We start from the raw sequence: 23,618 nt of genomic DNA, 5'->3' as shown, positions 1-23,618 counted from the left end.
CCGCCTCTCACGCCCCCGAGTTCCCCGGTCTCTCCGACGGCGCGACCCACGGACACGCCTCCGGACCCGAGGGGCGGCGCCCGCGTCCGCGTCCGCGTCTGCCCCGCGCGGCCGAGGTCACTCCCAGACCCTGCGGCCGGCTCCCGGCCGGCCCCCGTCCTCGCGGACTACGACCTCGTGCGGCCCGGCAGGCCCCGGACCCGCCCGGTGCGAGGCGGTCGGCGCCGGAAGAGGACGATGACGACACAGCGAGGCGGTCGGCGCCGGAAGAGGACGATGACGACACAGCGCCGTTAGTAAACAGCAGAGGACCGAGGAAAACAACAACAACAACAACAAGTAGCTACAGTACGATTCTGTCACGAGTCAGGCGTGTTACCCACGTCCCGGGGCCGCACTCCGGCTGCCCCAACTGAGCCGTGAACAACTTCCTACTTCAACCCCTCACCCTGCGTCAGGGCATGCGGTCCGAGTGCGCGGTTCCTGGCTACGGTGGCCGAGAGAGGTACAGCCGGCCGATATCCCGGATGGGCATCCGCGTCTCCCAGACTCCCTTGCGGCTAGGCGGGGTCATGTGACTGACTGTGGCCAATGGGGTGCGAGTGGAAGTGGGCAGGGGCCGCGAGGAGCCAGGGACGCGCTGCGGTGTCCCCCTGCACCCCTGTGGCCGCAGAGGACGGGAGAGGTGGCCGAGCGACAGGAGGGTGGCGTCCGGAGAACACTTGTGGGCCTCTCAGTTTGTAGCGCAGCCTGGCCTATCCTGCCTACGTGAGGACGTGGGAAAGAGTCGGCCTCGCCCTTGGAAGAGCTGCCGTCCGGTCCCGCTCTGCGGTCGCCGTCGTGGCTGTGCCGCGCTGGCCGGGCGCCGGCCCTCCGCGTCCGCTCCGTCGCAGACCTGGATGCAGAACCTCACCGACGGGGTGGGCGTGCTGCAGGAGCGCGCTTAAACGTCCAGCCAGGGCCTGGCCCCCGGAGGGGCACGGACGATGTCCGTTCTTGCCGGGAAGCCCGGAGCCGTGAGTCCCCTCGCTCCGGAGCTCCACAGCCGCACCGGGAGACTGTCCCCTCCGTGGGCTGAGTGACATCGGCCTGCCATCCGCAGGTGGCGGGGGTGCAGGGGTCAGAGGTGCAGGTGCCCGGGTCAGAGGTGCAGGTGCCCGGGTCTGGGCGGGACCCCGGCACTTCCCAGCAGCGTGACTTCTCCGCCTGCCTCTCCTGTGGCTGCCCACGCGGGACCAGAGGCGGCAGCGCCGTCCGGAGTCAGCGCGGCCGCAGCGCGGAGCCTCCTTAAGGCAGGTAAATGAGAAGGCAAAGAGCCTTCTTTCTCGTCTTCCACAGGCACGAGCAGGGCTGGTTTTCTTTGCCTAAATCATTTCAGGGACGTGTGGTGAGGGCGGGGGAAAGCAGCGCTTCGTCCCTTCATTACACCCGAAATGGTTTCAGGAAAACCCCAAGAGACCGCTCTTTGATCCTGTTCCATCTTCCTGAGCACTGGTGGTCAGTGGCTACTGTCGTCGGTTCCTGTTGTCTCATGTTTTTTATTCTTTGCTTGTTAAACCCCGAAGTGAAAATGAAACCCCAACACCCAGCGCGCTAACACCGCCAGTGTCTGAGAGTTTCGGAAGGTGCTGGCTTGTTTTGAGTGTGCTTCCTCTGGGGGGTGTGATCTGCGGCTGCTGGAAGGGCTCTTGAGCTCCAGGACCTTCGCTCCACTCAAGTGTGGCTTCTCCCCGGCGTCGGCCCTTATCCCCGGAGTTTGAAGTAGGCACGGAGCGTGGAGCTAGGACGGGAGATCGGTGTGGGATGTACCCGTGGGTTTCAGCATGGAAGGATGAGTCGGCCTTCATCTTGGCCTCGAGGTACTTCTAGTCCAGTCATTACTACCCTTTTCTGAGGGTGACAAGGAGGGTCAACGATTCTCATTAACACTCTTTGCAAATATAACATGCACGGGTTGTAGGGAAGGCCTGTGGCCTCTGAGTTGTCTGAGGGCAGGGTCCTCTTCAGCTCTGCTCCCTTGTGCCTCACTCACAGAGTAGCATTATTAAGTTCCTGGGACGGCCATGACCAAATATCACAAACTGGGGCCCTTAAAATAACAGACATTTGCTGTAATCCCAGTTCTGGAGGCCAGAAGTCTGATCTTGAGGTGTTGGCAGTTCTGTGCTCCATCTGGAGACTCTAGGGGAGGATGCTTCATTGCCTCTTCCAGCTTCCGGTGGCTGCTGGGCATTCCTTGTCTCAGTGGCTATATGACCCTACCCTCTCTGTGTGTCTGTGTGTCCACTCCTTTTTTTTTTCTTATTTTTAATTTTTTTAAAAGATTTTATTTATTTATTTGACAGAGACAAGTAGGCAGAGAGGCAGGCAGAGAGAGAGAGAGGAGAAAGCAGGCTCCCTGCTGAGCAGACAGCCTGATGCGGGACTTGATTCCAGGACCCTGGGATCATGACCTGAGCCGAAGGCAGAAGCTTTAACCCACAGAGCCATCCAGGTGCCCCCACTCCTTTTTTTTTTTTTTTTTTTTAAATAAGGACAGCAGTCATCGGATTAAGTGTTCACCCTCATCCAGTATAACGTCACCTTAACTACATCTGCAAAAACCCTATTTCCAAATAAGGTCATATTCACTGGTACAGGGGTTAGGATTCAATATATTTTGGGGGGCTGGGGACACAATTCAACCCACAACAGAGCACAGTCCATATTCACAATCCATATTCAAGTGGAAGATCAGATGCCTGGGAGCAGAGAGGGCATGGGGAAATGAGGCAGAACGGGGCACAGAGAGGAGGCTTTGCATATCAGATGTGCTCCTGTATCCATCCACACATCATGGTATGCTGTGACCGTGAGGAAGAAATGCTTTCTTTCCAGTTTACCACTCTGCTGAGGCTCAGGCTCTTTCTTTTCTAAGGGCCATAGTGTACTTTTGTTGGTCACTCATTCATTCAGTGACTATATTGAGGCCAGATCCCAGGCTAAGAAGTACAAGATACGCTTCCCTTCCCCAGGAGCTCCCAGCCAAGGAGGGAAGGTAGCTGTGACAGTGGTGATTTGAATACCTTAGCTTGGTAGGCATAGATACAGAACCCTATAAGGAATTTGGGAAAGATGTGACAGAGCAAGAATTTTTTTTTTAAACCTGCCCATTTTTTGAGTTTTATTTTATCCAAATCAGGACCCCTGGTCTGAAAACTATTTGACCCCATGATTTTTGGGGGAAAATCTGGGTGCCCTGACAAGGTTGGGATATTCTCTGCAAATATCAGGGTGGCCGTGCTGATGACAAGGTGTTTCCCCATGAGTGCTCAGGGCTGGAAGCAAAGGCATCTCAAACGTAGGTTGTGAAAGTTCCAGGGGTGAATGTCCTCTGCAGGAAGAATAAGAGCCATCCTGTAGACTTCCCTGTTCCCGAAGGCTCCGTGGTGAATACATAATTAGGCCCTCTGTAATTACCAGTTTGAATCTGCCTAGGACACTAGGGCTCCCACCCCCTAATTTACCTTATAAATTTATTCTGCTAAAAAAGTCGAAAATGTCAGTCTTCTGTGAAAGCTGCATAAATGAATTATCTCCCCGGATGACAGAAGGTGGGAAGGAGGGGGAAGCTTCAAGAGGACATTCTTCATTGTGAGTGTCTAAAAGTACCCCACACTTAGCATGCACCCAGCACAGAGCCCAGCCCGGCTGCTTTCTGAGGCTGAGGCCAATGCTACGGGGTGGAAACCTGAGCTCCACCTGGATGAGGAACATGAGCTCTGCATCCCTGGAGGGTGGGGTAGATGGCATTTAAAATCAACCTGTGTGGACATTAGACAATCTTAGCTCAAAGAGCAGTTTCAGATGCTGGAGGCCCCCAGACAGAAGGGAATGAGGGAAAAACAAAGCTGCTTCTTATAAAGGTTCTCCTCCAAACTTGTCCGACAGTCTCCCCACACCCAGGATGGCCCCGTGCTAGGCCAGGGTCCTCCTGCGATTGTGAGCATCTCAAGGCCAGATGCCCCGTGACGCTCTTCACAGCCCAGTGCCAGCTTCTTTGATTCTTTCACAAACCTTTATAAAAAAACAAAACACGGCAAGTCCTTAATGACATTTTAGAAGGTTTGGGAAATGAAATTCTTCTAAAAGCCCTTCTAATCCCATAACCCTAACCTAGTAGTGCTGTCATTCCTATATCTCCTTCCAGTCTTATTTCCATAGGAGGCTCCCCCCCACCTCAAAGCACTGCTGCTGCAACTTTTTTTTAACTTTTGGGGGGCTGACCATAAAAGGCATCAGTGCTGTTTCTGGGGAATTTCAGGACTACCAGGAGGGAATGACCGGTAGCTCTGTGGTCCCCGTATCTCAAGTGACAACCCACTAACATACTAGAGTCTTCCCCCCAGCCTTTGTTCTGTGGGCTCAGCTTTTTCAGTCCCCATGCTGATTTGCTGATTATTAGTCTTGTGCTTAGGTCTAGCTGGCTCACTCCTTGATGACCTACTCGGAGAAGAGGCACACCCTGCCTGTGTGTGGCAACCCGCTGGCCAATAGGGACTCCAGAGGTTAGCTGGGTCTTTGGCATAAAGTAGGAGGTTCATCAATATTTGTTGAATCTATTCACGAGTGAAACCTGTGGCATTACTCTTTTCATGCTTGAGATGAAGAGCTGAAGTGTGTGCCCTAGACCGGGTGGACGAGGTTCTCCTCCTGAGCCCGGTGCAAGGCTTCCAAATTAATAATATATATTATTTACTACACGCCTACTGTGTGCCAGGCTCTGTGGAGAGATGATCTGACATACTCTGCATGACAGTCTCAGATGTCGTACAGGAGGACCTGGGACGCCAGGAAGGGAAGCTGCTTGTGTGAGGTCGTCAGCTCCCAGTTGCCCCAGTGGAGACCAGAACCTGCACCTCTCCAGAGGCGCGTGTTGGGTTGCTTGTGCCCTACCCTGCACGACTCCCAAGGTTGCTGGAAGTGCAGACACAAGCAGGGCCGGGGAAGGCCTTTGTCCCCTGGGACACTCTGCACCTCTGTAAGTTACTTGTCTGTTTCAGACTCTCACTAGGAGTTCTGCTGGCTACTCCATCCCCTCTCACTGTACAGGCCCCTTTCTTCTGGTCAGTTCTCTTTGGGACTTAATATCTCTAGATCTTTATCTGTCCTTCATCCCATTTTTCTCTGCTTCTGTTATTTGGTTTCAGAGCCATGGTCATGTTTTTCTGGATTTTGCCATCCTGAATGAAAAGAAAGAAAGCTTTTCCTATGGACCCTATTGTAGACCTTGTTTCTGTTTTAATTTTCTCTTTCTCCCTCTGTTTCCTCAGCCTGCATTCACTTGACCTTTGCCATTCTTCTTCCACATCTGGTGGTGGTTCCGGCTGCCTGCTCTGGTGGCCCCGCAGGAGGGCTGGAAACTGAGTCTGGGTGGAGGCTGGTGCTGTTGCAGGTAGAGACAGCCTAGGGTTTGTTCTGGTCCTGCCTCTTAGCAGCTTGCCCTGGGTTTCCTGCGTTTGAAGGTCCTTGTGTTCCAGATCAGATAAACCACCAACAGTGTCATTAGACCATCTCTCTGACATAATAGGCCTTGAGGGTCTTGGGGACTCCTGTCATCTGTGCACCTTATTCCTTTGCTCCTGTGTCACTTGAGACAAGTCTCAAGTACTGGTGGAGCACTTTGGTGGGTTGTATTAGACTCGGATAGTCCTTTCATCATGTCATCGACTTCTGCTCTACCTTTATATTCCTCAGAGCAGGAGTGGTGACAAACCTGGCAAATTCAAGTTTGTCTGGTTGAGGAACCCGAGTCCGAAAACCATCACACAGCGCGGCTCTCTCTGGGGCCCAGCATCCCACGTGGACTGGGCACAGAGCAGGCTCCCTGTCAGTGCTGTTGGAAAGATGAAATCAGTGATGCTGATGAAGTGATTGCTCTGTGCTAGAGCCTGGGCCAGGCCTGCTTGCGTCTGCTGAGACTGCCAGCCCACAGGTGTTCTGAAGCCCTGCCTGACGATGGAGATCACCTAGTGGGTAAATGAATACCCTCCCCTCTCTCCCCAGACCATGCAGCTCCCATGGGCCTTTTACTCAGCCTGAGATGCCAGGTCTGTGCCCCTGGCTGCATGTAGTGCAGGGCTGCGGGGGGAGTGGGGGTTGACGCAGCAGGCAGCCCTCTTGGCTGGTGGGGAGATGCCTTTGGACAACTGGCCCGGCTGTCAGTCCTGGCAGGCAGGGCTTAGGGGACAGACGCCTCAGCCAGCCCCAGTGTCCATTTTTTCACTCAGAGGAAACCCTTGATGGGCACGGTACTGCTGGCTGCAGCTGCTGGCTTGGGGCTGGGGGCTAATGCAGCCACCGTGATCCCTGTCACCTTCTAACAATTTCGCGGGAGCTCTCACTGCATTATGGGGATGTTCAAGGGCCATGTAATGCATGGTGCGTGTCACCATCAGAGGCTGGGCAGGGCACAGATGCAGGTAGGGAACCCGGGCCATGTCTTTTCTCAAAGGAGGATCTATGTGACGGCTGCCCAGCCTAGCAGGTCCTTTCTCGTTACTGGGAAATTTGCAACGGAAGAGCTTGGTGGGGAGTGGCAGCCAGGCACAGCCCAGCTCATCTCAGGAAGAGACCGTGTTTTCTAGTGCTTCTGGGGGAGAGATGGCCGCCAACTGGCACGGTCGTCCTAGCTTTGGGGGTCCCCCGCAGCCTCAGCCTGGGAGTTTGGGGGCCCGTGTGCCTCTGCCCCTTACTTGGGAACTGTAACCCTTAGAGATCAGAAGGAGCATGGGAATAAGACAATTCAATAAGCTCACAATAAAACATCCAAAGCCTTTCATACTTTTTCACTTTCTTTAACTCAATTTATTTTTCATTTTGTGGACAGAGATTTAGTCTGGGTATTAGTTTATGATTTTTTTGCTGAAGGAATTACTCAACACACACACATATAAAAAGGAAATATTATTTTTATCATTTATTTTGTGCCATGTATACCATAGGAGAAAAAAGTGGAGCAAAATCACTTCAGCACCGCTGTGTTTTTCATTACAAAGTTATTACATATAGAAATTACTCCAAATTATCTGAAATGAATGGAAATTATGAGGTTTAAATTCCCCAGGTTACTGCAGGCACCGCTCTGGAAATTTATTTTGTCATCTTGCTGAACATAATTGCTACAACAGAATTTCTTCCATTTTACAACTGCAGCATAACTTATTTATACCGGTGTAGCTGTAATTTTACATCAATAAGTTGAATGGGAAGGAATACACAGGTGGTAATTGAAAACAATAATTTGTGCTGAGGTCCAGGTGGAACGGTTGGCTGAGGAAAAGACTCCAGTTACCGTGGGCAACAGCTCTGTGTCACTGCGGTCTCTTCCCATCCCGTTCGCCAGCACCCGGCACATGGTCCGGATCTCCGCTGCCGGCTTCCCCAAGGCTGCCGCGGTGAAAGCCTGGCCTTGTCGCATGTCAGACCAGCCCCTGCACCCTGGTCTGTGAACAGAGGAGGCCTAGGCTACCACAGGATGGTGGCAGCGGGAGGGATCGGAGGGAGGGGCCCCATGCTGTCTCCTTCATGCAGCTCTTGTCCGTTCCTCCTGCTCCTCCTGATTTCCAGCTTGCCTCTGTTTTGGGTGCTTGTAGGTACCCGCAGCTAATTAAGGTGTTTGATAGATTTCAACTGGAGTATGAGTTCTTGCCAGAAACATCGACAATTCGATTCCCCAAACACAACGCAGAGTGTTAAATCCACTAATGCTTTCTGCATTACTGTGTTCCTTCCCAGCCGGAATGTGTGGTCTGGGTACAATACCGAAATGGTCCCCAAGCAGGCGTCCTCACTCCTCAGTTCTCTAATTGTTCCTGTTAAGCAGATACAAATAATGAAACTGCAGATGCCTGTGCTGAATCCCAACAGCCGAGGAGTCTACCCATATGAAGATGGAGGCCCAAAGTCAGATTAAAAAAACAAACAAACCAACCACCATGGCCCGTAAATCTGCCCTCTTTCTATGGCAGCCCAGTGGAGACAGGTAAGAGATGGGTGTCCGTGCTCCTGTCTCGGGTCGCATTGCAGGACACATGTAGAAGGGGAGGAGGGGCTTTGCCTCCAGTTCACATGGGAAATGGTACTGCCACAGCTGTATTTTAGCAGCCATTGTTGTAGCAGTGATCCCAGCGGCTTAAAATCACAGTGAAATCATCTTTTTTAAAGGACCCAGATTAAACTAATACCAGAATGCACAGCAACCCAGCGTCTCGGTTTTCCCTGGGTGGCATTAATTATCTTTTGTTGTAGCAAACTGTCTGCCTTGTAAATTGAGCCGAAAGTGTGTCTTCAAGCAGATGCAATGTTTTAATATGCCCACAATGAAACAACTTTTATAACTTCCACGTACTCTGGATCTATTATTCCATCCCCAGTTACGTGCTTGCGGTTCAAACTTGGTGTGGTGGAGGCTTGTTTGTTTGTCATCCTGCACCCTGAGCCCTTCTCTATTAACTTAAGTGTTTTCTAGGATACAAAGTACCTTTGTTAAATTCACTGGAAAGCATTTCTGGCTGTTCCTGAAACTACAGCACAACGATGAGCCCTCCCAGATCCCCTTTTCTTTTCCAGCTCTGGAAGGCATATCTGAAGCAAGGTGCTGGCTGGCTCTTATTTTCATTTTTTGGTAAGCGCCCCCTTGCAGCATTTTTATTAGCTGTGTCTTCAGAGGGATGCTAGCCTGACTCATGCCTCTCTCCCCTTCTCTGTTTTTCCCTAAGCGAGTACTTCCCCCTCACTTCCCTTGCCACCACTTCCTTTGTGGAGAGCATCACAGCACAGACAGGAGTTTTCAGAGCCTAGGATTGGGGGTGGGGACAGAGCTTGCCACTGAGTCACACTCACCTACAACTCCAGTTTAGCATCTACTGAAACTTCCTCTTTCTCAAACTGCTTAAGGATACAAACTAATTAATCCTCGCAGCCTCATAAAACCCTTGTTCGGAAGGTGATCATCATTGCCTCCATCCCCAGCTCCTCCCCATTTCCTATCACCAGACCTCATTGTAGTGCCAGCCCTGACGACAGCGGCTGACAGCCAGGCTCAGAACTGAAAATTCCCTTCTGGATCCTGATTCTTTCCCCAAATGAACCATTTCAACTCTCTTTCTCTTCCTTGTTCATGTTCCAAATAGGGTAGATTGACGACCACCGGACCACTGAATTTAAACTAGCATGTGTGTGCACCCGCACCCGTGTATGTTTTGGATTTTCAGTTACACAATTTGTAGGCTCAGTGACTAGAGGAAAAGCAGCAGAGAGACCCTTTCTGTGCAACACACACACACACACACACACACACAGTGTTATCACTCTTATCTCTGTGTATGTGGGGGTAGGGGGGTGGGATTTGGTGGAGTTTGATCATCTTTGTGAACAATATTTTTTCCCAAGTCGACCAACTGGGTGATGCCAGTCCCTACCAAATTTGAATTGATGACTCAGAATTAAAATTAGCAAGGCAAGAAAATTCCAAATGAGGTGAGAAAGCAGTAGAAATAGTTCCAGATCCCCTAGTACTGAGCCATTCAATATCATTTCTGATGACAGGGACAGAGCTAGGAACATTCAATGTGGGTGTGAGTCTTTTTCATGTACGGAGAGTTGGGTAAGTATTTTTAAGGAAAATAATACATGAATCAGGAACAGTGACTTTGGTTTAACCCTCTGCAGGCTGCAGCTATAGAGACAGCAGGCAGTGATGACTCTTAGTTTTCCTAGAGCTTACCTGTCCTTAAAGCAGTAGTCAGAAATCTACCAAGGTACCAAGGCCCAGTGTTACTTGCAGAGACAAGTAAGGTACAAGAATACCGTGTCTTAACAAAAGGCAGTGTTGCTAAAGTCATTACATGGAGGGAATCAACCAAATGATTGCTAGAAGGCAAGTTTTGTGGTCCTGCCTTTGCTGTAAATTGACAATGCAAAAAACCCCTCCAAATCCAGCACAGCCTTAATTGAGTCCTTATGGCATTTAGAAATTTGTCGTAATTTTCAGAAATGGCTTAGAATAATTCTAGAAGATACGCCAGGAAGTGCAAAAGGCCCCTTTCCGTCTTTTTATGCTTCTGGTTCGGAGAGCTCCTAGAGATTCTAGAACTGGAAGGAAGGAGCCTTATTAATACGTATATTAGCAGGATTTGCTTTGTCTCTCCATTATAGTTTCCTCAAAAGTTTAAACAGTCCATTGATGAGATTGGTGCATTTTATTTATTCTCCTCTTCCTAGTCAATAGTGTATGTATATAGATCCTGAGGTATAGAAATTAACAGGCAATTGGCTTCTGAGTTCGCCCTACGCCCATGAATATAAAAAGATTTGCCTTTGCAGATTTTTTTTTTCTTTTTAAGCACCAGAAATGAAGCCCAAAGTAATTTGGTAAGATGTGTTGCTCAGTTTTTATATTGCTACAAAGTTATTTGACTACACTTCAGAGGGGTGGATTCCTGTTTAAAAAAACAAACAACAAACGAAATGTGGATTTTCTTTCTACAGAAACATTGGGAGATCCCATTTCTATTGATGCTACTTATTTTGGTTCTTTCCAGATTTTTGCAAAGACATAATGTAAAATATAACCGTTCAGAAGGCAAAGATAACATTGTAGGATCTCAAATAGAGCACCACCTCAGCTAAGAGCTAAATATTGAGAATCATTCAAAGAATTTCAAACAAGAAGCCTGGCTTAGGGGGTCACGTGTCTGTTTAATCTGTCCCCACTGCATGGAGTGCGACACGCAGCACACGCAGGGAATCAGAACCCCACACGAGGTTAATGAAAATGCACTCTGATTTGATGAAATGATTTATGATTTCTGAGCTACTCCTCTATAAAGAAATTTAAAGTGACTGAGAATATGGGGGATTATCTGCTAGAATGCTCTGTGAAGCTAGAAGAAGAAAAGCAGGGAAATATTTGTGAGTTCCAAAAGCCTTTTGACATCTGCTGTTCTCTCTTTCCTTTTTCTTTTCTTTCTTTCAGATAGTGCAGAAAATATGGCATTTCTTTCCTCCTGGTTCTAGTCTGCACAAAGTCCCAGTCCTGGGCCAGGCACACAGTAGGCCCATAGAAAGTAGTGGAGAAATGAGTCTGAGGTATTGTAATATTCCTTCAGGAGCACATTCGTACTGTACTTCTATTTTCCTATGTTAAGCGCCTGCACACACACACACACACACACACACACACACACAGCTCCCCTCTTTGGGGATGGGAATGACTTTTATTCTGTAAAAAGATTTGGTAGATCAAGGGGTGAGGTGGGAGTGCCTGTGTGCAGGGTACCGGACACCCTGCCCGTTTAGGGTCCTGAGTCAGGAGTAGGGCCCAACCTCTCTGCCACCCGTTGTTCCCACACCTCCTGCCTGTTGCCTGGGCATCAAGAGAGGGGACCTATTACTGGGGGCCAGCTGCCAAAGCCAGGCGGGGTCCAGGGGAGAGGTTAAGGTCCGGGGAGAGGCGGCTATTGATCCGGCGTGGAACGCGAGACAGAGAGCGCAGCAAGACTAAAGGGGGAGCTGTGAGACCAGACATTAACAGCTTTCAGCGCTAATGATGCCCGTGCCAGACGGGCTGAGGGAAAAAAAGGAGACTGGAGCGGCAGCTGGGATTGCTCGCTGCCTGCACCCGGCCAGCTCCCGGGCGAGGAGGAGGAGCAGCAGGCGGCAAAGGAGGAAAGGGAGGAAGGAGGGGTGGGGGGAGAGGGTGAGGGGGCCAGCGCGGGGCTGGGCAGGGGCAGGGCGGCCTCTCCCCGGTCGCCGCGAGGTGGAGCGCGCCGGCGAGTGGCGGCGTGTCCGGTCCTGCGCCGGCCCGCCCGCGCGTCCCTCTTCCCGCCGTCGGGGCAGCGCGGGGCCAATGAGGAAGTGCTCCCCGGGTCCGTCGCGGCCCGCGCCGCCCCCCTGCCCGCTACTTCCTGCCCGGGGTGGGGGTGGTGATGGCAGGGGTGCCCTCTCGGCAGACCCCGCCGCCCGAGCTACAGCCGAAGTTCCTGAGCGTCCTGCGCAGTACGCGGATGGGCCCCCCCTTTCTTGAAGGGGGCTGTCGCGTTCCCGCAGGCCACAGACCGGATCCCCAGTGCTTGTAATCAGCATCCAAGGGCCAGGGTCGCAGGTTGGGATTTTGGGCGCCGGACTGCCGGTGGAGCCCGGCAACAGGCACGCCGCCACGGTTTAAGTCAGACCTGCCCCGGGCGCTGTGTGACCTTGGGCAAAACGCTAACCCTTTCTGGACTTAACAACGCCAGTTCTCAGGCGGAGAGCTCAGAGCCCTCCCAAATTTAGGAGTCTGGGCAGTTAGGATGACCAGTTTATGGTTTTCTTAAGTTTATTAAAGGTGCGTGTGAGCATTTTTTCTTACTTAGGCCACTTTCCTGGAAAGATTTTTCACGGTGGGTCTAGAAGGGAAGAGAGATAGAAGTGCTTCTGGACTTTGGACCACGAGGAGGTGGGGTGGGGGTGGTGGGCAGCTGTGTGTAGTCGAGGTTGGGGGGAATGCCTACTCCTACCCACGCCTCCCTGCCCAGTCCCCACCACCTCGGACGCGGACCCTGGAGCCCAGACCGCAAAATTGCATGCTAGGGCTCATTTTATTGTTATTAAATTTTGGAGGGGGGTCGTTTGGGCAGGAAGTTTTTTTCTGTTCTCACTGCGTTCTAAGTTGTAGGTACCTTCGCCCCACCCAAGACCTTGAGGGCGAGCAAAAACTCCGTGTGTCCCCCAAGGAAAAGGACCCGAGAGAGGCGGTGCGCCCGGAGGCGTCACCGCCCAGCCACTCGCTTGAGTGTAGCCGCCAGAGCCCGGCCTGGGGGCGGGGTGGAGTGGGTGCAGCTGGGCTCGCGGGCGAAGCCCAGCCCTGAGCCAGGCCCCGACCCGCCCTGGCCGCCTCTCGGCCCAGACCAGAGGTACCCTGAGATGGGAGAGGGGCCCAGCGCCTAGCGCGCCCAGCCATGGAGGCAGGTCATCAAACAGATGAAGCTGGCCGCGGCTTGGGGAGGGACGGGGCGCGGGATGGGGGAGATGTCCACGCGGCTGCGGCCTGGCCTTGTCCCCAGGCCACGGACAGTCCCCCACAACTGCTCTTGTCCTCGCCGGCTGGAGATCAAACGGCTGACAAGGCAGCTGTGTCCTTCCCAATATAAGGGGCGATTTCAACTCCTGTCCTGGGCGGAGGCACACAGGACGTGGGTGTGTGTGTGGGGGGGGCGGGGGCGCCCGTTGCTTCCAGGTTTCAGTAATTGTCAGGAGGGCGAGAGGGTACTGGGGGACCTGATACCTCTTCTTCAGCGATTTTTGGCCACGCCCACTTCTGGGTCAGCCGGTGCAAGTCCCTCTCCCACGCGGAGCCCTGTCCCCTTACCCCCACGCTTCCACAGACTGGAGGGTGGGACCCGTGTTTGACCCCACGGAGTTAATGGGGGGAGCGAAAAGACTCAGATGAATATTCCTTTCGGAATGGGACTCACACAAGGTCTCATGTTCCCTCTCCCCCGATTGTGCTCTAAATTCTTTACTTCTCTCAGTGTCTTTTATTTTGTCCACTTGGCTTTCCCAGAGTTTGTAATATCAAGATTTCTATGGAGACACTTTTTGGAAGTTTAACCCCGACCCCTCAATAAAACAAAAGTAAAACCAAGTTACTTCTCCAGCGAGGTGCAACAAGCTGACCATTGCCCCCAGTTCCCGTGTCGACCCCAATCCTTTACACAGTCCCTCCCCCTTTCAATCCAGAAGAGATTTTGGATGGGTGGGTGGGGACTAGCGTCGATTCAACTTACTTTCACGCACTCAGCTCGCCTCCTCCCTTCTCGGGGGTCCTGCTCCCAGGAGGGGAGGAGGGATGAAGCGAATTTTCTTTTATTTAAAAATATCCTCCTCCCCCTCCCCTTTTGCGCTGCCAGTGCACGGGGAGAAGAGGAGCGCACAAAAACGCTGTTTGCACGTGTGGCCGGCCTGGACTGCGGGTGTGCGCACGGGCGAGTGTGTGTGTGTGTGTGTGTGTGTGTGTGCGCGCGCGCGCGTGTCTCTGTGTGTGCTTTCTTGTTCTCTTACAGGGTACAATGTTAAAAAGCCACCGCTAGTCGCCCCCAGTGCTCCGACTCTCTGGGTCTTTTTGTCTCTAGTGCAGATTAAACGTCACGTCCGCACTTGAACTTGAATTTTATCCCATTGTACAGAGGCAGCCCCAGCCATAGAGAGACCGAGAGCTCCCAGAGAACCCGGACTCCGCCATCTTCACGTTGCAATCTATAGCTCCCAGTCCGCGCCCGCACCGACCCAGGCGCACTGGGCGAGCCGCCCCTCAGCCCCGCTCCCCCCGGGCCCGCGGCGCCAGGGGAGCGCTGGGGAGCGCTCGCGGGGACCCGGCAGCTTCTCCGGCCGGCGCCAGCCTGCCAGGTGAACTGGGAAGGATCCGCTCCTGGAGTCCCCCCAGAGCCTCGGAAGGGTCAGTCTCCGAGAAAAAAACAGGCAGCCCGCAGAAAGCCCAGAAACAACCGAACCGGGGCAGTTTTACATTGCTTTGGGTTTTTTGAGGGGGCGGGGTGAAGGGGTACGAGACAAGTCCCCAAGTTTTCTTTGCTTTTTTTTTTCTTTTTCTTCTTTTATTATTTTTTTATTTGTTCGCATTTTTTTCTCCCCCACCCCCCCTCCTGGTAGAAGTGCGCTTTCCACCTACCAGACCCTGAAAGAAAGTGTCAGGAGCCGGTGCAAAATCCGGTTAAGTTCAAGAAGACATTTGGAAGTCCAGGAGGCCAAGCAGTTTGAAGAAGTGTAAGCGATTTTTTTCCTTCAAAAGAATATATTTTTAAAGAAACCAGCCAGCTCGCGGCAAGCAACAGCAGATTTTTTTTTTTTTTTTGCCTCTTTCTCCTATTTTAGATCGAGAGATTTTTCTTTCCTTTTTTTCTTCTTTTTCTTTTTGCAAAACAAAGCAAAAGACAGCATAGAAGAAAGAGCAAAATACAGAAGAAGAGGAGGAGGAAGAGAGGGCAAGAGAGGAAGGGGGAAAAAAAAAACAAAACACCAACCCGGGCAGAGGAGGAGGCGAGGAGGCGCGGCGGCGGCGGCGGCAGCGGCGGCGGCGGCGGCGGCGGCGGCTCGGACCCCCTCCCCCGGCTACCCCCATCAGTGCAGCTCTCCGGGCGATGCCAGAATAGATGCCGGGGCAATGTCCCGCCGCAAACAGGGCAACCCGCAGCATTTGTCCCAGAGGGAGCTCATCACCCGTAAGTGTCTGCGGCGTGCGCGCCAGGGGCCGGAGGATGGGGCTCCGGGTGCCCGGGGCTGGGTACACAGGGCCGGGCCGAGCGCCGGGGCCGCCCGCGGGCTCGCAGAGGCAGACGCGGCGGCCCAGAGCATGGTGGGGGGCGGGGGGGCATAGGAAAGTTTCTTTGAAGCCCTTGTTGTCGGAGCGCTGTGCAGTCAGACGCGCCTCGGGCTCGAGGGCCTGCGAAGCGGGCTCCGGGCCGGGGAGGGGGCGCGAAGCCTGGAGGAGGTGTGTGTGCACGCGAAGCCTGGCTGGACGCTCGCCCCTCCGAGCGGCGTGTGTGGCGGCGGCGGCGCTGGTGGCGGGGTTTGGAGAGGAGGGGGAGGGGGCTGGGGGAGCGGAGGGGGAGGGGGGAGCCGGGAAGTGGGGAAAAGTTGGCGAGCGCGTGGGTCCGCGCTGACGGCGCGGGCGGAGGAGAGCGGGGTGCGCTTGGGCCTAGGGGAGACGCAGGGCGAGGGGCGGCTGCGGGCTCCGAGTCCTCGGTCGCTGCACCCGGCGGGGCAGGGCGCCGGCCACGCCGGTCCTAGGATTCCGCCTGCGCCTATCTCTCCCTCCTCTTGCTATTTGCAAAAGAATCCAGCTGCGCGGCTGTTTGCTGGGCTCATGCCCCCCCCCCCCCATTTCCCCACCTCCGTCTGTCTCCTGGGATGATCTTGTCTTCTATCCCCCATTCCAAAAAAAAAAAAAGAAAAAGAAAAAAAAAGGTGGATTGGGGGTTGGTGAAAAAGCCCCGCCATGGGGGAAAAAGAAGGCTCGTCAGCGTCAGCTAGGATGAAGAAGACTGGGATGTGCTTGTAAAATAGGGGGAAAGAATAAAAAGAACAAAAAAAGAAAGGGGGGGGGGGAGGAGAAGAGCCCTATCAATCTCTTACCCATCTTTCTATCTCAGTATCTTTCATCTTCCTTCTCTAAATAAACAAGGCAGGTCGCAGTGGAAATCCACCCGTCGAAATCGTGTGGATTTCAAGCAAGTGGCCGGGCAGGCAAAGTCAGGCAGCGGGTCAGAGACTCAGCAGCTTCCAGCGCCCCAGTTGGGTTTATTTAGAAAAGGGAAAAAGCGAGCGCGAGCGGGCCAGGTACGGTGTTTGCAGGGGAGCTCGCCCCGAGTACCCGCGCAGTTGCACGCGAAGGGCGGCTCGCAGCGCTCCCTGCCCGGCGCACGGAGCCCGCGGGGCTGCTGCTTCGCGGCGCTCGAACATCTCCCCGCGGTCCTTTCTCTCGCGGTGCCTAGGTCGCCGTTGCCTTTTTTTTTTTTTTTTTTTTTTGATTGCAATAGAAATAAAACGTTCTCTGAGTGCCATCGAGACCGTGGGCAGGTTGTGTTCCTGCAATCCTCGGAGCACCTCGTCGGGCTGAGGCTGGGGCCGGGCAGCCCTTGCGGAGCTGGAGAGGGCTGCGCGTCCAGCCGCAGCCGAGGACTGGCTGCGGGGCGGCCGAGAGCCGAATATTTATGTTATATTTTAAAAAATTTAAATAAATAAATAAATATATAAAAGGGGCTCTCCCCTCCCCTGAACACCCAGCACAGGAGCCATCTGCTCGGAGCATTTGCTGCTGCCACCTCTCCTTTGTTACAGCACATACATTAGTAAGAATTTGTGGATTTATTATTGTTTTTTGGGGCAGGGAATAGGTTTTAAAGTGGGGTTTGCCTTGGGAGAGGGATTCGGTTTTGGAGGGAGGGAACAGAACTTCTCTTTTATTTTTCACCATTGTAACATTAAAGAAGACTCACTGGTTGCATTTTAAACAAAATGTTTTACAACCAGATTTGAGCCTGGCTTGATCAAGGTCCTTTTGGCCAGTTGACATTTGGTCCTTTACCTAGCCAAAACCATTGCTTATTCCCCGCCCCCCCCCCCCCCCCCTTAGGTGGTGTACTGGTTGTTACAATGTATGTATTTGCAGAGGTTAATTTCTCTAGGAGGCAATTTGCCCCTAGTAGCCTCTCTATAATTGCCAGGGTTGTTTTTGAGGAAGGGGAGGTTGGGGGGGGTTGGGGAAGGGGGAGTCGTCAGGGCTCCATTGCCAAGCTGGAAGCATCGAAAGGAGCCAGGAGTGGTTTGCAGTTGTGTGTAAGGGGGGAAGAAGCAGGTAGGTTTGCTTTGCTTTTGCTCTCTTCCCCTCTGGCATTCCTGGGACATCAAGAGAAGGCCCTGGCCAGAAGGACGGGTGGCAGCTGGTCGTGGGGGACAAGGCGTGCCTGCTGGTGCAACATCCTTCCACCCTTCATTTGTTTCCCTTCTTTCTCAGCCTTGCACCGGTGCTGGGGAAAATGCCGCGGCCACTGGAGCTGGGGGGGAGGGAGAAGAAAGAGGCAAAGGAGAAGAGGTGAGGAGGAAGAGGAGGAGGAGGAGACAGGGGCAGAGGGTATCTTGCCTGCCTTTCAGGGGCACATGGAGCCCAGGGCATGTGCAGGGGGTCAGGCAGAGAGAGTGGTCCAACCAGTTTTCAGACAAGGCTATTTATTATCAAAAAGCAGCTGGCTTCTCTGTTTGTCCTGTGTCACCCTGGAGGTGGGAGTGCAGGCAGGAGAATGGCAGGAATTGGATGCAGTTGAGGCTGCATGGCCTGTGGAAGTGCCTCTCCACAGTGATGCCGGAGTCATGGGTTTAGGGTGCTCTGGAGCCCTGGCCAGCAGGACCAGCGCTGTCATAGCCCTTACCCCAGAGGGTTCACATTCTAGATTTTAAAATTACCCAAAATGTGCAGCTTCCGTGGGGTGGCTGCCCCTGGTTCTTTAGAGACAATGTAACTTAGGATGACTGCTGGTCTGGGAGACATGAAGAGTACACAAACAGCAAATGATCTTGGGGTGGGGGGCATTGCAGAAGACATCTGTAGTGAGCCTTGTTAAATGTACAGACAGGGCCCGAGAGAAGAGAAGTGAAGTATAAAACAGGGTGGGGGACAGCTGGGGATGAAAACCTGGGCTTCTGGTTTGCTTCAAAATGTTTGACCCAGATGGATATGGCTTTTAGAAGCGGAGGACGACAGACATAGCTATTAATAAAAACAAACACAAAACAACAGTGACAATAGTGAGGAGGGAAGCAGAGGGGCAGTGGCTGACCAGGCAGAGGGAGGGCTGTGAGCTCCGTGCCAGACAGGGAGGGTAGGGGAAATTGAAATGGAGTCGGGTCCACGAAGGTGCTCTAAGGCTTTCCGAAGAGTGAGATGTTCCTAGTAAATGATACAGCCCTAGTGAAGGTGATTTTTGTCAACAACCTACCAACAGGTTTCCTTGGAAGGTCAGTAATTTTCCGTATGAATTCCCAATTTTGCAAAAACAACTAGAGACCCAAGGCTTGACACGGAAGTTAGGCTAACTGTGTTAATTTCACAATTGCCTCTTAAACTGGGTTTTGCTCTAGCTGTGTGTTTTGGAGGCGGCTGGGTTCACAACGACCTTAACTCTCTGGGGTATAGTGTATTTCCAGTTGTCCACAATCTTTCAAGATTGGGCCTCTGATGAATTTCATAAGATGAGGGTCCTCTTTTTTGTGGAGGGGGGATAGTTGGCAGGGGAAGGGGGAGTGAAGGTTGTCTCCCTTCTGCACAGAAGGGAACCCCATATCATTAGAAGTGTGATATAAGTCAGCTGCTCTGATTCCACGGGAGAATAAAAATGTGTTCATCAAAGGTGTTATGCCAGGCTGATTTTATTCATTTGTAATTCACACCTGAGAGAAAACAGCCGTGAGCGTATTTTAACAACCCTTAATATTTTTAAAGGGTATTCTTTCCCTCCCTGAATATTATGTACATATGCATATTTCTTTCTTTGAGGGTGGGAGCTTGCTATCTGCCTGTGCTTTGGCCTTGATGATTTTTGTGTGGCCTTCAGAGTATTTCGTACAAGAAAACGAGTCATTCATTGCTCAAGTGCTAGAGTGAATGCAGTTGCTTTGGTGAAGCCGGCCTTAGGAACGTGGAGGGAGGCTGAGGTCAGCTGGCTGGGTGTGGCTGTCTGCTGACCCCAGTGCAGGACTCCACGGGTCTCCCTGACCGGAGAGAAAGGCCAGCTTTGGGTGCATCTGACAGTAATTAGCGGTGCGTCTCAGGTGAGAAGGAAGCTCAAGGAACAGTTCGTTTACAGATAGCAGCTTCCGACTGTAGAGAGCACCAGTTTCTAGCGCCTTATCAGTCTCGAGCTCCTGGCGCTGTCTTTTAGCTTAGAACATGTCTTGCACCAGGCCTTCCCTTCTTCATTCTCATCTCCTTCCTTGATCGCTTTGCATTCTCTGTTGCTTGTTGTGATAAAATACTTTCCAAAATAAACTTTCAGTTGAATTGGCTTTTCGTTGATGGCAAGCCTGAAGCGCCGAGCTGCGCCTGGTGCCACTTGGCAGCTAGGGGGAGCTCGGTGCCCGTGTCATGGCTTGGCGCCGTTGCTACAATGGGCCGGGAACGGGCTTCCACCAGCAGCCCAGGCAGTTTGCCTTGCTGCAAAATGTCTTAAGTGTGAAGTTGTAATATTGATTTTCCTGCGGAGATTCGAGCAGGACAAAATGAGAATAAAGTTTGAGAAATCTATTTTCAAGCTATTGGCATTGATTTATAAGCCCTCACTAGGCAGATGGGAGTATTTTTCTTTTTTTCTCTTCTTTTCCTTTTTTTTTTTTTCTTTTTAAACAATTAAAATGGTAAGTTTTGAATGGGTGCATTTTCCCCTATGAGTCTGTGGTCTTGACTTTCTGAAAATCCCATCAGACTGTTCAGGCATTCGCGATGGAATGAAGGGATCTGGGAAGAGCTTACATCATTTTGTCCATTTCTGTGTTGCATGTCACAGACCCAGGGAACGGTCGAGAATTGCTGCTTTTGGGAGTCATGCTCCTAAAACAGCTTGATGAATGGAAATCCTTTTAGCTCAGGTTTTATAACACTTGGATTCTCAATTCCATTTATTAGGTAATGTTCCCACTGTACTAAGGGAAATAGCACCATTCCCCAAAGATATCAAATGCCAACTCAAATAACGTGTAAAACTTTGTTTGGAAGGAGTATGGGCTTGCTAGACCCAGCGTCGCTAATACCTTTCACCCTGAACAGTGCCCTTAATGGATGGCTTTTAATGAGACTCTTTTTCTCCTAAACATGTAATTTAGTGCTGGGGAATATGTGTGCTTTTGATCACGGGATTTCTGGATCTATAATGTCTTCTCCAAGTTCAAGAAATAGGCAGACAGCACAGTTAACCTCGAGTCTTATGGTTGAGTTCAATATATGGGCAGAAGAGGTTGCCCTGAGACAGGAAAGAGTGCTTTATTCTAACCTGAAAGAGAAATAAATTAGGTCAGACAAAAGCCTAGTGCTGTCATCAGCTGAGAAAGAGCCTTCACTCTCCCGTACAGAGGGCCGGCAATTTATCTGATGATTTCTCTACTTCATTTAATGTTTGAATTGAGCCAGTTGTAAGCATATCGCGGCAGCGAGCTCATTTGACAACTCAGGAGATGAAGCGGCACGGTCACCTCGCAGCCTTGGGCTGGGCAGTGGCCTTTGGCCTGTAGAAAACCGTTAAAAGAATTCACTTTAGAAATCCCCGGCCCTTTGCCTTGGAACCTGGGAGAGTGTTCACAAGCTGTAACTAAACACGGACTGCAGATATGACGATGCTTGATAAGACGGTACATGCGGGGAGGGGAGAGATGGGGTTCTTGACCTTTGGAGGCTGCCTCCTGCCTTCCCTGTGGCTTGAGGAAGGCCCCCCTGGCTGTCCGGCTGGGGTCTGTCTTTAGCCGAATCTCTCCAAGGACTTGGGACTCCAGGTTTGGTGCTGGGGTCTCATATGGGAAGACAAGGGAAAAGAAATGCTCTCTGGGGCCCGCACCCAGCACCATAGAGTCAAGTGACTGCTGCTGGCCGAGCATCCCTCTCTGAAGGTGGTGTTTGCTGTAGGCACACTGATGGTTTTTTTTTTTTTAATGGGGAGAGAACTGGGGATGAAAGTCTGTCATCAAGCTGCTCTGCGCATGGCTTTGTCACTTCTTTATTTACTCCCATGACGGGGTCTGGAGTCCTCGGTGTTCTGCCCCCTCCACCCCTCACCCCGCTCCCCACTCCGTGTACCTCTCTTCTTTCCCGGGGAGCCAGATGCCCCTGAGACCTGCTCAGGTCCAGGTCCCCGTTTCTCTACCCCTCCCCGAGAAAAGCCGTTTGTTGACTGCCTCTCTGGAGCCGTAGTCTCCCCAAAGGCCTGCATACGGAGAGCCAACAGCAGGCAATTTGGAGACCCACGGAAGCAGAGGGACATGCTCCTTCACACTTCTGGCATATTCTGCATGAACTAGTGTGTGTGTGGGGGGGGGGGCGGTGCATGGGGAGAGGGGAACAGCATCGTTTTTTTACTGGCAAGAGGGACACCAGATCGAGCTTTGATTAATGGTGCTACATTCACTGGGACTTTTCGTCCGGCGTTTTGACATATGCAAGTCTTTTGTGTAGTTGCTGAAATTGAAGAAATTCATTCTTTATTTCTTCTTCCAAGAGAGCTGATAATCTGCTTGGGTGTTGAATTAGCCAGCCTGAGCTGTTTTAACTATAATGAAATCCCAGGCCACACAAAATTAAGTAACTTCAGTGTAAAAAAAAATGCCTCGGTTGCATACAACTTTTTTATGACCCCCTTCCACTGAAATCGAAATACATTTGTGGATGTTCCGATGAGCTCTCTGCTAAAACAATGTATAAAAATGACTCAAGAAAGTTGAATGCCGATGTTATTGTGATGCACGTGTGCTTCAGAAGTGGGTGTGCTGCTAGGATTTTTCTTTTTTAAATGAGGTCATGTTTAAATTTCTACCTTGGAAGGGAGATATTGAAATGGCTTGTGTCCTTGCTATTTTGTTGCGGGCCTCGGAGAATGTCCTGCAGCGAAAGGCTTGCAGTCCGGTGTCCTGTATGGAGGGTCCTTTTTTCTCCTTCCGCTTAGCACCTTTGAAAAAAGCACAGCATTAAATAAAACAAATCTCTTCATTTGGCCTCAAAGAGCGCTTTTATATTCCGTCATTATGAGCACTGTTGTGGCTCTGAAGATTTAAGGCATTTGCAGCTTTGTGGACTCTCCTGAACATGCTTGGGAGGGTTTCTATGGTGGTAAATCTTTTTTTCTTTTTTTCTTTTAAAGCAACTATTTTATTTATCAAAACATAGGTCACTCTATTCTTTGGTTTTGTGGACTTGGCTTTTTACTAGTAGCCTCTTAGCAATGGACAGGATCTGTGAAGGCACCTGGACGCTGCTTTCCTTATTCCTTTGGCCTTTTCCCCCCTGCTTTTGAATGGGTAAGAACAGGCCCCGTGAGCTCAGTTTTTGGAGTTCAAGAGCAGTAGATGAGGTGTGGGGAAGGGAAGGTTGGACAGTCGATGGCTAGCTAGAGGCAGTGTCTTCCTAGGAGCTGTTTTTAATATGTCAGAGTATCCTGAAACCAGGCTGGGGGCTGTAGGGTAACAAGTATACATGGGCTTCTTTCTCCCACGGGGACACTTTCCCATCCAGTGTCTGCCACCGGGTCATGTGACTGAGGTTCTTCTTGTCTCCCACACCACCCCCTGCGGATCAGGAATCCCCACCTTCCTGAATGCAGGCTAGGCTCAGGCCTCCTGCAGGCCTCCTCAGCCAGACCCTCCATTGGTTGCCGACAAGGTCGTGCACCCCCAGTCTTCTCCCTGCCTTTCACCCGGATGCCAGAAATCTGGACAATTTCATTTGAGGGTTGTGCTGTGTTTGGCCTGGAACAGACAGGGCCTCATGGGGGCGGGGCGGGGGGTGGCTCCGGCATGCACCTTTCCTTCCAGGCGATCTGAGGGTGGTAGGGAGGAAGCCTTTGGAGGGTATCAGGGGTGTGTGCGGCCTGGGCCAGCAGCTCTGAAACCCCTGGCCCGGCTGCACTGCGCAGCTGTCCTCCGGAGAGGGCAGGTGGTCAGGGGAGGGAGTTCATCTGCACAACGTGGCCTGCTTCCACCCTCCAGGCTGTGTCCTAGCAGGGCCAGTGGCGGCCCTAGGCCTTGATGGCTGCAGGAATTCGGTGGCCAAATGGGGTTGGGCCCTGGACAGGGGCTCCCACCCTCAGAGGCGTTCTAATCCCTCCTGACCCTGTGAGGACATTCCTCCTGATGCCTGCCTGGCTGGGCCGACGGGCTGCTCTGATCTCTGCCGCCTCTGCCGGGCACTTCATTATTCCCAATGTTCGGAGAACTTCATAAAACCTCTTGTCGTGCCTTTAAGCGTCATCTAGTCATAGATTATTTTCTCCACCAAGAATTGATTCCTTCTCTCTCCCATCTACCCGTCTCCCTCCGCCCTTCCCCATGGT

The 23,618-nt window shown here is 52.0% G+C and overlaps 1 protein-coding gene across 4 annotated transcripts in view; it reads left to right on the top strand.

Annotated features, from left to right (window-relative positions):
- The first annotated feature begins 14,808 nt into the window (after positions 1 to 14,808).
- The window catches only part of BCL11B (BCL11 transcription factor B), an 89,066-nt gene continuing 80,256 nt past the window's right edge, over positions 14,809 to 23,618 (top strand). For 3 of the 4 annotated variants that reach the window (XM_059373940.1, XM_059373937.1, XM_059373939.1), the window contains exon 1: positions 15,097 to 15,257. In XM_059373940.1, the coding sequence (XP_059229923.1) occupies positions 15,200 to 15,257 (58 nt within the window). In that variant the 5' untranslated portion in view covers positions 15,097 to 15,199. Of the gene's footprint in view, positions 15,258 to 23,618 lie in introns of all 4 variants that reach the window. The other variant, XM_059373938.1, reaches the window with a different exon arrangement.

This window comes from Mustela nigripes, chromosome 13, assembly GCF_022355385.1.
Source record: "Mustela nigripes isolate SB6536 chromosome 13, MUSNIG.SB6536, whole genome shotgun sequence".
Classification (NCBI taxonomy): domain Eukaryota; kingdom Metazoa; phylum Chordata; class Mammalia; order Carnivora; family Mustelidae; genus Mustela; species Mustela nigripes.
The sequence above is the reverse complement of the archived record's forward strand: the minus strand, read 5'-3'. Positions and strand labels throughout refer to the sequence as shown.